Genomic DNA, 13,944 nt, shown 5'->3' with positions numbered 1-13,944 from the left:
TCTTAATTGCCATTGGGGATGGGAGAATTGACTAATATACCTGCTCAATGGCAGGAATGTGTGCATCTCTTTGCCTGGGGTTTCCTTGTAGCCTGGGTAGGGGAACTCTTTAACCCAGTTCCCTGTTGGGCTGTCAAGATGATATCTCAAAGCAGCCCCAAAAACATCAGAAGGGCAGCAGGCATCCCCAGAAGGAGATAGGGAAAGAAGTGTGTTGAAAGCAGAGTACTGCAGGAAGTGCCCAAACCTGGGAAGAACCGATTCCTTGGAAAAGGGCTACATCAAGCAGGCTTAGTTTCAGATTTGGTTTGTTGGGGATCCAACTATCAACTGAATATCAGAGGCTCAGTGAAGGATCTTGAACTCCAACTTACAAATCTACCCCCATCATACTGTGTTTTATCCACCCTGTCTGCATAGAATTCTATGGCATACGGCTCCCCGGTTATTTTATATTAATTACATTCTGCCATCCACGCCTTACAATGTTTACACTCCCACTGTGAGCAAGTCATTATACCAAGCAACATACACTCCATGATCTTTATATTATAGTAACCACATGCTCTCCAGTCATTATTTTATATACAACAACACTCCGGCTCTATTAATTCCCAGTCTACTGGCAAAGTCATTAGAACAGCTCACAAAGCATTTCCCAGTCACCAACTTTTGTTTTGTTTTTCATTACATTGTTAGCGTCTCTTCTGTATTTTTATTAGACTAACCTCAGTATATCTGTAATGCACCCACAAGGTTGTATTTTATATATGATTTTTTCATGCTTTAATTCCTGTTGGAAAATACATTCAAAGGCCTCTCCCACTCTCCGCAAAGCTGATGTAAATAGAAACAAAATAACAGATTTTATTATTTTAGCTCATTCTGCTTTTTAAAGAGGTAACACCAACAAATGGATTTTTAGCCCCAAGCAATCAAAATAACATGTTTTGTCTCATAAAAGGAAAACAGTCAGATTTTCCGCTGGTGTGAATGGGCTTGACTCCATTAAAGTTGACGGAGCTGCAAATTTTTACACCAGCTGTGGATTTGGCCCCATGTCTAATCTCAGAGTTATGGGCCTGGAAGGGACCTCAGGAGGCCATCTAGTCCAGCCCCCTGCTTCAAGCAGGATCAACCCCCACTAAGTCATCCCAGCCAGGACCTTGTCAAGCCGAGACTTAAAAATCTTGAGGGATGGAGAATCCACCACCTCTCTAGGCAACACATTCCAGTGCTTCACCACCCTCCTGGTGAAGTAGTTTCTCCTAATATCTAACCTACACCTCCCCCTCTTCAACTTCAGACCATTACTCCTTGTTCTGCCATCTGACACCACTGAGAACAGTTTCTCACCCTCCTCTTTAGAGCTCCCCTTCAGGAAGTTGAAGGCTGCTATTATATCACCCCTAAATCTTCTCTTCTGTAAACTAAACAAGCCCAAATCCCTCAGCCTATCTTCATGGGTCTTGTGGTCCAGCCCCTTAATCATTTTTGTTGCCCTTCGCTGAACCTGCTCCAGCAAATCCACATCCTTTTTATACTGGGGGGCCCAAAACTGGACGCAATATTCAAGATGTGACCTCACCAGTGCCAAATAGAGGGGAAAAACTACTTTTCTACATCTGCTCGAAATGTTCCTCCTAATGCACTCTAATATGCCGTTAGCTTTCTTGGCTACAAGGGCACACTGTTTACTCATATCCAGCCTTTCATCCACCACAACCCCTAGGTTCCTTTCCATCGTACTGCTGCTGAGCCAGTTGGTCCCCAGCCTATAACAATGCCTGGGATTCTTCCGCACCAGGTGCAGGACTCTGCACTTTTCCTTGCTGAACTGCATCAGATTTCTTTTGGCCCACTCCTCTGATTTATCCAGGTCCCTCTGGATTCTCTCTCTACCCTCCAATGTATCTACCTCTCTCCCTAGTTTTGTGTCATCTGCAAACTTGCTGAGGGTGCAATCCAGTCCCTCATCCAATGGGGCAGAGGCCATTATTGGTGTAAAATTTTCTGAAGCAACTCCGGTGAAAAAGCCTTATCTTATTCAATGGGCATGCGATGCAGTAGAGCAGCATTTCCTAAACTTTTTGAGACCTCAGAACACCAAACAAGAACTTTTATTCAGAACACCTATAAAAATTTTTTCAAAAATAATTTTTGTAAAACCCTTCACCTGCCACCCCCCCCAAAAAACCACCAAACAGCAACATGTACAGCAAAGCCAAAATGAAGTAATTTAATCAGGTATCATAGCGGTGAAGAAGTAACTTTGAAGCTGGGTTTTAATTACAGAAAGTATAGACCATCAGTGTATTTTTCCAAACACTCGCAGTACACCTATGAGTTGTTCACGGAACACCTGTGTTTCACGAACATAGTTTAAGAAATACTTCTGTAGGGAGCTCTTTAGAAATCGCTCAAAAAGTCTGTAGGATTCATAGAGCGTGATTACAAGTTGTGCTGACTAACTAACACTGACCATAGTAGGAGTATAATTTTCCATTAAATTCTGTTTAGGATAGTTCAGAAAACTTCTGTGCCATTGAATCACTGTTTGGTCTGGCCAGGCATTCTCTGCCTTCATCTTAGACAACTGGGACATTGGTTTGCTATGGGCTTAAGGGTAAATGCCACCTCTTCAGCAATCAACATTGCTTCCCATGACAACTTCTGCGACTTCCACTGTCAAGGGCACTTAGAATTTTTCTGCTGTCCCATACCAGTGCCAGTCAGTACTGTCACTTTGAAATCCACTGGGCATTTTGTATGAAGATAATAGGTGACCAACTGAAGATAATGTGATCAATTGTTCTCCGTGTTCACTGAAGGTGGGACAAGGTGTAATGAGTTTAATTTGCAGCAAGGTGGATTTAAGTTAGATATTAGGAAAAACTTTCAAAATTTATGGGTAGCTGAGCTCCGGAAGAGGCTTCCCAGGGAGGATGTGAAATGCCGATGGCTGGAGATTTTCAAAACAGGCTAGACACACACCTGTCTAGATTCACGTGGTCCTTTCCTCAGTGCAAGGAGGGAGGTCCCTTTCTAGCATCACTATGGCTGTATGACTTTTGTCACTCTTCGCAGGGTACGTGTGTTATCTTGATTTTTTTCAAAACAATTTTCAGCCATACTAGAAACTGTGAGGTTTATACTCCATAGAAGGAAAGGAGAGAGGTCCAGTGTTCAAGGCACTACCCTCAAATCTTGGAGTCCTTGCTCTGACACAGTCCTCATGTGTTCTTGGACAAGTCACTTACCCTCTCTGTGCCTCTATGCAATTTCATAGAGGTATTGGGAGGATAAATGCATTAAAATCATGAGATGCTCAAACATCAGGGCAATGGGGCCATATTGTACAATGAAAAAGAGTCCTGGAATATTAAAATGTGTATCATCCAATGCCACTGAGTGGATGGGCAGACAGACAGAAAGCACACCAAGAAAGAAGGAATATATACAGGTTGAATATCTCTAATCCGCCGCTCTCTCTTCTGGCAACATCTGTATTCCGGCATAATTTTAGTTAACCAGACAACCATTTATCATGGATGCGACCAAGTTTTCTGTGGTCCCATAAAATTCATTTCCAGACACAAATTCTGACTCTGTGTTCTGTGCTGTTATTTAACTGTAATTTACCCTTAAATGTCTTCTCGGAGCCCAGTAAGTGGTGGAAGTGTTGGTAATGTGCTAGATAATATTGACATCCCATGATCTGGCAAATTCAGTCATCTGGCACCAGTCATCTCCTGAGGGTGCCGGACAAGAAAGGTTCAGTCTTTGTATATATCCATAAACTTCATCTCTACCCATACACTGCCAGCTCTCTGCCCAGAGAAATTTTCTTACTGCCCATTTTCTGAAAGACTGAACAGCCGGTGTTACAGTATTTCTAAGCACAACAAACTTTGAGCATACATGTAGTCATCAACCGGGCTCTCTAACAAGCTTCAAAGCCATTTCACTTCCTTTGGTAGCTGCCCGACTGATCATCAATTGGCCCCTGTTTTGTGTTTCGCTGGGTAGGTGTCTCCTGGAGCCCCAGAGGAATTTTATTGTAAATCAGCACTTGGGTTTGTCAGTGTGTCAGAAGAGCGATCCTGCCAAGCTCATGAAAACACAGAGGAAATGAAAGGAATCTTGATATTTTGGTGCTGAGTGAGATTGTACTTTGAAAAGGAATTATTTGGGCAGGAGGGGGGAGAAAGGCAAGGTAATTCAGCTTCTGTGCTTTGAACCAAACATTTATCACTGATATGCTGTCAGCTTCCCTCCTCTACAGTTTTTCTTAAATGTTTTGCCCTGTCTATTAATAACAACCGAGTAGCTCTTACACAGTGTTTTTCGTCCAGAGATCTCAACACACTTTATGAAAGAAGCAGATTTCATTTGCCCCATTTTTAAGGTGAGGGAACCAAAGAAGAGGATGAAGCAGGTCTTACCCACAGAAGCTCGTTCCCTAACAAATAAAATTGTTAATATTTCAAATGCTACAGGTCTGCTTGGATGTTCTTTGAGAAACAGAACTATTTGCCCAAGATCAGTTGGGCCTGTCTGTTTCTCCCATGGTTTTTCACTCACGTGTCATAGGCAGATTCACTGTAATGAAGCACTGGTAACAAATGAGATAGGTGAATAGAAAGTTGCCTTCTTTCAGGGAAATGGAGATCCGTTTGGCAATACTTATCTCTCTGGCGTGCAGCACCCAACAGATTTGCCAGGGCCAGCCCTCCAGAATGGGGTTTCTCCATTCCACCCTGGGGCCTCCTGCTCAATTTGCCTTCTCCTCTCTTCTCTTTCAGTCCACTTGCCCTCGGATCCATCTGTTGTTTGTCCCTGGTGATAAGGATCCATCCCTCTGGGCATCTTTCAGTCAGGTACTTTAATTTTATTGCTATGATTGAGGGCTGGGGCTGCATACAATGTGGCACCAAGGGGCAGCAAAAGAGCAGATCTCTCCATAAGAATCATTTTATCTGAGTGTTTAATAGTTTATTACTGTACTTGACTGACTGCTGGTCCTTCTGCCCTGGTCTCTCCCTCAGACCCGATCCTGTTTCAGTATTGTGCAGCTGGGGTAAGTTCCACTGCTTTGAAGTGACAGAATTTAGACTGGGCTGGCCCACCAGTTAAGGACTAAGAGCCAAGTGGACAGAGTGCAAGAGCCATGTATTATACATTTATTCATCTATATAGATGTATAGAAATACTTATTTTATATAGCTATTGGAAGATAAACATAATACATGGCTCAATGCCTCCCCCTCCCCGAGAACCAGGCATCCCCAGCCCCCACTCAGACTCGATGCTGGTGACTCAGCAAAGCCTCTGCTGTCACCACATGCTTCTCCCACCAAACGCTGGAGAGCATGTGCAGCGCAGCAGACGGCACTCCTGGTGCACGGCTCTGAGCAGGAGCTGCATTTAATTGCTCGAAGAGACTCCTGCAGCTTGAGAGCCATGGATTGGCCACTGCTGACTTGGGGAGGGAGAGTCATAGTGTAGACAGGTGCAACATCTGCTGCAGCCCCTCCTTGATATTCCTTTCCTACCCCACCCACCACACCTCCACTAATGCACTTCAAGCCAAGGCCACAGAACTAGCCCACCACTCCCATGCAACTGCCAGTGCATCTCAGTCCTGATCTACATAGCAGCTATACCTGGGCCACTCTTCCATACTCCTCTGGAACAGAGACTGGTACCGCTGCTCCTCAAGGGTAGTCGTTTTATAAATATGAAAGTTGTAATGTTAGTGGGCACACGCGTGGCTGTGGAAAAGTTCTGAACCATGTGTTTCTGCTAAGCGGGGGCAAAAACAATTTGACTAACTACTGCCATAAGGTAAGAACAGGGAATTGTTTAGATTTTCCTTCTGCTTTTGTGGTGCTCTGGATTCTCACACAGTACATAGTCAGATGATGATGATTTATGATACAAATAATTCCCACAGTGCCTAGAAATATTAACCCTAATTAAGATCACAATGTGCACAGCACTGTACAGAAACCTGATAAGAAACAATCCCAAAAGGTTTTGAGTCTGACTGCTGAAATGGAAGAGAGAGGAAGAGGTATAATCTCATTTTTGTAAAGAGGGAACGGAAGCACAAAGAGAGTAAGTGATTTAACCAAGGTCATGTCAGAAGCCTAAATTAAACCTAGCTCTCCTGATCCTATGCCTTTTTGCCTTAATCATATGGCCATCCTTCCCTTCCAAAAAATGTTAAAGTCCCTATTGCAGTTAAAGGTGAAATCCCCATTGTCATTAATGAAATTTGGATTTGATCTAAAATCTTCACAAGGGAAAAAAAATCACCTTGCTAAGAAAAAAGTAGTCAAGAACAGACTTTGGGTTGCAGGAGGTATGTTGATCCTGTCTGGAAGCAGCCATAGCAAAATAGTGCCCTTCAAAGTTCAGCTAAAATCCATCTCGTTCTATTTCAACAACTGGAAGATCCTTTCCCTTGGTGCCCTCCTCCCCTCCCCAAGTCTGGCATCCTAGTTAAAGCTGAGCAATACGAGAAGCCTGATAAAAGGCCTCTTTGCAGAAGTGATAATGTTCCCAACGCTCATCTCCTTTTGCAGCAGCTGCAGCAGCCTATCTAAAAGAGTATGTGGCTTTGTACGAAAGTGGCATTTTTATTATCCTGGCCTTGTTTCACCAAGGATGGTAAATGCCAGTTCCAGCCTTTGAATCTATTGCCTGAGAGAGAGCAGTGCTAATTCTCTCTTGCACCCAATTACCATTAAACAGGGTGTGAGTGCATGATGGAAGTGGTTATATACATGGAATAAACTTATAGCTGTACGGTTCTCCCTTTTGGCTGTATGTTAGGTCACCAAATGGGTAAACCTCTAAGGTCAGGGGCACATCCCTACAAGACTGAAAGTTGTATTTGCCTAGTTTTTTTTAAATAGAATGGTATTAATTCTCCATTTTACAGATGGGGAAGCATTTTGCTCAAGACAAAAATTGGTTGTTAACAGAGCCAGGTACAGAACCCAGGTTTTGTCTCTTTACGCCCAACCCTGTGCTCTACCTGAGACATCATGCTTCCTCCTTTGGAAAAAATGAATTAATCTCATACTGAAGAGGATGGTGATCAATTAGTTGTATCTCTCAACTAGAAGAGTCTTAGGGTAGGTCTGCACAACACAGTTATTTCAAAATAACTATCCTAGCGTCTGCGTGACGCAACCGCTATTTTGACATAATCTTGAAATAATGGTTACCTTATTTTGAAATTGGTAATAGCACCTATTTCAAAACAGTTGCTGGTAAGACTGAGACTGGCACATATTTTTAAATGAGCCATACTGCCTCCAATGGCTCTTTTTCAAAATAGGCTCCCTGTGTGCAGATAATGTATTCTGAAATAGCTAAAAGCTATTTTAAAATGATGTTTTGTGTGCAGCAGTGTTATTTCATAAAAAGCTATTCCAGAATGGTTTATTTCAGAGTGAGGCTTCTGTGTAGACGTACCCTAACACTGCAACAGGGGAAATGAAAATTAATATTAGGACAAATTCTAATTACAGCGTTCTAATTCTAATATTCGAACAAATTCTAATTACAGGGTAATGGGTGTTACAATTCACTTGCAAAAGGCAACCTTTTGGCTTTCAGGAATCTCTTTAAGTATCCCCAAAGTTTCCCAAACAATTTCACTGGACGTGTAATTAAAGACCAGCCGTCCTAAGCAGCCAATTTTTGCCAGTTCCTTGGGCACTTTTGCTCATGGCATGTTGCGTTGTCCTTTCATTAATAACCAATATCTCCAGTCTGTTTTTTATGAGTCAGGGTTGCAGGGATTTTGATTTTTTTCCAGATTTCAAACTTTTCTTGTCTTGCCTTGTATAGAACCTCATCATTCACATCTGCATGTTTTCAGCTGTGCTTTCTTTCACAGTCTTACTGATGGCAGAATTTCACTTCACATTCCCTTAACAACTAAGCTAATGTCTTTAGTACAGCTTCTTTTAGACGGAAATCATCTGGATACCTTTTTTTCTTTCCATACCCCTTGAGCAATCAGAACTTTTGAATTTCAATCGTTGGGTTTTTAGATGAATAAAAAAGACAGGCAAAGTAAGAACAAAGGGACAGCCTCTATCCAGTGTGTTCCCTTTGCACCTAGCTCTACTGCACCAAACGTCTGCTTCTGTACAGATTCTCCGCTGACTTGCATCTGAGCAAAGGGAGGGTAAATGGACTGTCTGCCATTCTGATGCTCACACTGGGCCCAGATGTCAGTGGATGTGCATGATGCAAGGAGGTGGAGAGCCAGGCCTGACATTCCAAGAGAGTTAAAGGTGCAGTACACAGAAAAAATTCAGCTAACAAGTGTCATAGCTCCTATTCGCACCAGGCATCACCATCCACTCCTTGCTCCAGAACATAAAGCTGTGATGGAGAAAAATATTTCTCCCTTGTCCCTATCTGTTGCCAACTCTCTACTGCTCCCATCATGCTCACATCATACCATTTCCCACCAGAGATCATCTCAACTTCCCGGAACTCTGGGGCTCTCACTAGACAGGTTCAGAAATGCTAGAAATCTGGGGCTCCAGTGAATCATAAAATCCTAGGACTGGTAGAAACCTCAGGAGGTCATCAAGTCCAGCCCCCTGCCTAAAGCAGGATAAGTCCTAACTAATCTTCCCAGGCAGGACTTTGTCAAGCTGGGACTTAAAAACCTCTCGGGATGGAGATTCCATCACCTCTCTAGGTGACCCATTCTAGTGCTTCAGCACCTGCCCGGTGAAAGAAAAAAATATGATGAAAAAACAAAACTGGGGAAGGCAGGTGAATTCGGTAAATGGCAGTAGAGGGAGATGCTGGGTCCAGCTACCCACCAGAAGAGCTGCAGTAATAGAATGTCTCCTCTCACCTTTTACAGAGGGAGCGCACACACAGTGGCAGTAACATCTCTTATTCATGTGCCTCCTTCTCCTGTAAAGGAAAATCTTTGCTGAGGGAGCCAGCTTGCTGGCACTGGGTCTAGCAGTCAGGTCTCGGCTCTTAGTCCCTTGCTCCAACCACAAAGGCATGTTGCCATCTTGACTCAGATGATTGGTCAGTCACTGGCATGCATGCTATGGTGGACCAGTAGATGTGGCTGCATCAGTACAGCCTGTGTGTTTGTTTGATTTATGTGGCTTTGATGCAAGGGTTCAGAGGAATTCCCTGCTAGAAGTTGCAAAACTGGCTGCAATACAACAGAATCAGAAATTTGCTGCCTCATTTGTCTTTCTCCTTCCTTCTTACCCACCCCTTAATACCTCTTTATATTGAAAACTGAAGCCATTTTGCTCAGCATTAAGCTTTGTCTTTCCCAAAATACTCTTGATTGTATCTCTGCGCTTCTTCCCATTCACAGATGCATAAGAAGATTAAAGATAGAACTGTAACAGTCTTGGTTAGATTTTAATAGGGTTTGCCAAGACTACTGCAGAGAACACATATCATGGAGAAAGTTGCTACTTTTTGATATACTGACAACTTCTTAGGCAACTCTCCGTAGGAGACTCTTTTTCTCCCCTGAGTTTGAAGATGGAATCCTTTGTTTTCAATAGAAGAAATAGTTTCCATTAAAGAAAGTGATAGCTACTTTATAATTTTAACGTTCAGTGAAGATGATGATACACTGTAACCTGGCAATAGAGACTAGTGCTATTTGTTAGTAATTAGTCATGTAAAGATTTGGACAATGGGACCGTGAGTTCCCCCCTTTCTGCTCTTCTATCTGATTTGCCAGCCTTGATAACAATTTTTCTGATTTGTCAACCTTGATAACAATTTTTGGGCCTCTGTGATTTATATATGGAGTCTGTTGGGTGAGGCTACAAAGTGGGTTTGTCCCACAAAAGCTCATCACCTAATAAATTATTTTGTCGGTCTTTAAAGTGCTACAGGACTGCTTTTGTGTTTTGACAGAATACAGACTAATGCAGCTATCTCTCTGGTACTGTTCTTTTGAAATAACTTTGCTACTGTCTACACAACACAACTGCTATTTCAAAATTATTCCAAAATAGCAGTTGGCTTATTTCAAAGTAGGTAAACCTCAATCCACAAGGAATAGTGCCTGTTTTGAAATAGCTATTTCAAAATAGGGGCTGTTAAAACAGGGAATAGCACCTATTCTGAAATAAGCCATAGTGCATCTAATGGCTGTATATCAAAATAGGCTCCATTGTGTGTAGATGCTGTATTTTGAAATAGCGGAAGCAGCAGTAGCAACTGTGGGCTCAGCATCTGTTGGTGTTTGATGCCTCTCTCACTCTTCCTTTCCATCTTTCCCTGTCCAGTGCAGAGTGATTTAGTTTCCATTGACTAGCTCCAATTTCAAAATGCATTTTTTTCATATCAGTATTATTTCAAAATAAACTATTCTGGAATAACTCTTTTGGAATAGCTTATTAAGAAATAACACTGCTGTTTAGACTGACTTGAGCTGCTTTCAGGGGCATATGATTTGCAGAATTTGGTATCTGGTGCTTTTTGTAAACCAGCCCCCTTCAAGGTCTCCCAAATGAGCCCTGTTTCACCCTCACACCCCCCACACCCCCAAAAAAAATTAAAGTACCAAAATCACTAATCTCTTTTGAAAATATAAGGTCAAATTGCCCTCAGTTCTCATCTCTCTCTGCCTGGCACAAGGGAAGCTAAAGAGCTTTTATTTCACAAGAAAAGTAATAACCCAAATAAGTATTAAGATATGTGCACTTAATACTCAGGGAAAGGGGCCATTCACAGCCAGCAGTTCACTCCTCTTGCTACAATCATTTAGCACTCTGTACAGATGAGGCAATGGTGAAGGTGTTAAATAATTACTTCTCATTATATAACCTCCAAAGGCCCTACCAAAAAGCTTTTCTAATGCATGATACACTTGAGCCAAGCACTGTATGACTAGGAGACAAAGCTTTCCAATATGGTGTTAATATTGCAAAGTATGCTCTGACCTCTTTATATAGTTTGGAAGCAGCACTGGTTTGGAAAAGCTGTTTTCCCAATATCTTACACATTATTTCATTTTACTCTGCCCTAGCTCAACCATGGCTGGAGACTCTAGGATATTCATGAACCAGGACATGGAAATTGGAGTCACACCCAAAAAGATTCCCAAACAGGCACGGGATTACATCCCTATTGCCACCGACCGTACCCGTCTCCTGGCAGCAGAAACCAAGAAGCCACGCCAGCGTTATATGGAGAAGAGTGGCAAGTGCAATGTGCACCATGGAAATGTCCATGAAACCTACCGTTACCTTAGCGACCTCTTCACTACGCTGGTGGACCTCAAATGGCGCTTTAACCTCCTCGTCTTTACCATGGTCTACACTGTCACATGGTTATTTTTTGGGTTCATCTGGTGGCTTATTGCCTACATCCGGGGAGATCTCGACCACCTTGAGGATGAGAACTGGATTCCCTGTGTTGAAAATCTCAGTGGATTTGTCTCTGCATTTTTGTTTTCCATTGAGACCGAGACTACAATTGGGTACGGCTACAGGGTTATCACTGAAAAGTGCCCCGAGGGCATCATACTGCTTCTGGTTCAGGCTATTTTAGGCTCCATCGTCAATGCATTCATGGTAGGGTGTATGTTTGTCAAAATCAGCCAACCAAAGAAGAGGGCCGAGACCCTCATGTTTTCCAACAACGCCGTGATTTCAATGAGGGATGAGAAGCTCTGTCTAATGTTCCGAGTTGGGGATCTTCGGAATTCCCACATTGTCGAGGCTTCCATTAGAGCCAAGCTAATTAAATCCAAACAGACCAAAGAAGGGGAGTTCATCCCCTTGAACCAAACAGACATCAATGTGGGCTTTGATACTGGGGATGACAGGCTATTCCTGGTGTCACCACTCATCATCTCGCACGAAATCAATGAGAAGAGCCCCTTCTGGGAGATGTCCCATGCCCAGCTGGAGAAGGAGGAGTTTGAAATCGTCGTCATCTTGGAAGGAATGGTTGAAGCAACAGGTAAGGCTTTGCCATAAGTAACTGGAATGGTGCAAAAAGCAAATGCCAACGCAAAATGTCAACATTTGCCAATGACACCAAGGCTAAGAATATGGGTCTTTGTCCCCACTCCTGCCAGGTGCTGGGGGGCCATATAAGAGATGAGTCTTTTATTGCTTCTAAGGACAAGAAGTGGTTCTGCATGGCATTTCGCTAAGCACGTGAGGGGGGTCCAATCTGGGGAGAAGTTAGAAAGCCCTGTCCTTTGTCCACAACTCAAAGCAAATCTGGTCTTCCAACCTTCTGAAAAGTTTTGCTAGAAGGTCCTCTCCCTCTCCCATGTAGAGGGAGCTGAAGAAGAGTTTCTAGGGCTGTCTACCCAGCACTCTCTTCTTAATTTTGAGAAGTCCTGTGGCACCTTATAGACAAACAGATTTTTTGGAGTATAAGTTTTCATGGGCAAATACCCACTTTGTCAGATGCATGTAGTCTTCTCATTGTTTTTGCAGATACAGACTAACACTGCTACCCTCTGATACTTAACTTTGTGGCCAACCATTTAGGGTGATAGGATGGGTTTTAAGAGACCTGTCTGTTTCATTCCTGACATTCTTCTGCTGGAGACTGTTAGCCAGAAGTTGAGAAAGGGCAAAAGGGGATGGATCACTTGATGATCACCTGTTCTGTTCATCCCCTCTGGAGCACCTGTCATTGGCCACTGTTAAAAGACAGGATACTTGGCTAGATGGGCCTTTGGTCTCACTGGTATGATCATTCTTCTATTTTTAGCTCAAGTATTTGTTAATGAGGCATTTAGTTCAGTAAGTCCTGGGTTCAAATAGCTATTGTCGTAGTTTTATCCTGCATTCAAAATAGACTATGACCATGCTATTTTAGATATCTACAGTTACTGCTTATTGAAGATCCCTCTACCTTCAGTCTCCACTCTGGCTGAGGATGAGGAGAACAGATTTTGTTACACTTTATATTTTCACCAGCTGGACTAAACTAAACATCTCGAAAGCACAGCAGCTTTCTTGTGCCTGCTGAGCATAATCATTCAGTGTGTTGGAACAACAGGTGCAGAGCTGGAGTTAAATGTGAATTATTGTGTTCTAGCCTGCAGCAGTCTCCCACGGGAACTTGTGGGAGGTTTGTTGCCAAGGTCATTTTAGAAAGAACTGAGCAAAGCATAGGTGATGCTGTAGGAAAGCATCAGTTCTGTACATGGGAGAGGCAACCCAACAGCCAAAAAGTCCTGATCTTTGAACACGCCCATGTTCAGCTAGTTTTGGATACAAGGGTTTTGTTGGTCACCCCATCTTTTGACTTGTGGGTCTTTATCCACCCACCTCTTGTGTTTTTAATTGATTTAAAACCAAAAATTCTGGGAGGAATCATAGATTCACTGGGTTGGAAGAGACCTGAGGAGGTCATTGAGTCCAGACCCCCACTGAAACCAGGCCCAACGCTAACTAAATCATCCCATCCAGGGCTTTGTCAAGTTGAGACTTAGAGACCTCTAGGGAGGGAGATTCTACCACCTCCCTTGGTAACCCATTCCACAGATTCACCACTCTCCTAGTGAAACAGAATTTCTGCATAACGAGGACTGATTGTGATATGGGACAGAATAGGCCCAAAACAGGATCAAGGGTCAGTAGTCTAAAATGGTACCAGTATTCAATGTTAATTTGTATTTACTTTATTTGCAAGTATGTAGTATATCTCAGGATACATTATATAAGAAGATATCTGGTTTCTTCACAAACCTCTTTACAATTGTGCAGAAAATATGCCTCAGTGAGGATCAGAGAGAGAGGACGTATACAGATCATTCCCCCCTGCTACAGTACAACCCCTTCTAGGTGGAATGTCACAGCCATTAAAAAGCACAGAACAGCACCATGTAACAGATAGGACAGGAGAGATATGGCTGGCTGAGCTTTCTTTCCATGCCAAAGCCTC

General features: G+C 42.9%; 1 protein-coding gene across 3 annotated transcripts in view; it reads left to right on the top strand.

Moving 5' to 3' along the window:
• The window catches only part of KCNJ5 (potassium inwardly rectifying channel subfamily J member 5), a 39,024-nt gene that overhangs the window by 7,570 nt on the left and 17,510 nt on the right, over positions 1-13,944 (top strand). For 2 of the 3 annotated variants that reach the window (XM_074976882.1, XM_074976880.1), the window contains exon 2: positions 11,060-11,997. In XM_074976882.1, the coding sequence (XP_074832983.1) occupies positions 11,067-11,997 (931 nt within the window). In that variant the 5' untranslated portion in view covers positions 11,060-11,066. Of the gene's footprint in view, positions 1-4,805; positions 4,881-11,059; positions 11,998-13,944 lie in introns of all 3 variants that reach the window. The other variant, XM_074976881.1, reaches the window with a different exon arrangement.

Source organism: Carettochelys insculpta, chromosome 25 (genome assembly GCF_033958435.1).
Source record: "Carettochelys insculpta isolate YL-2023 chromosome 25, ASM3395843v1, whole genome shotgun sequence".
In the NCBI taxonomy this organism is placed as follows: Eukaryota; Metazoa; Chordata; order Testudines; family Carettochelyidae; genus Carettochelys; species Carettochelys insculpta.
This window is presented reverse-complemented; position numbering and strand designations above follow the sequence as displayed.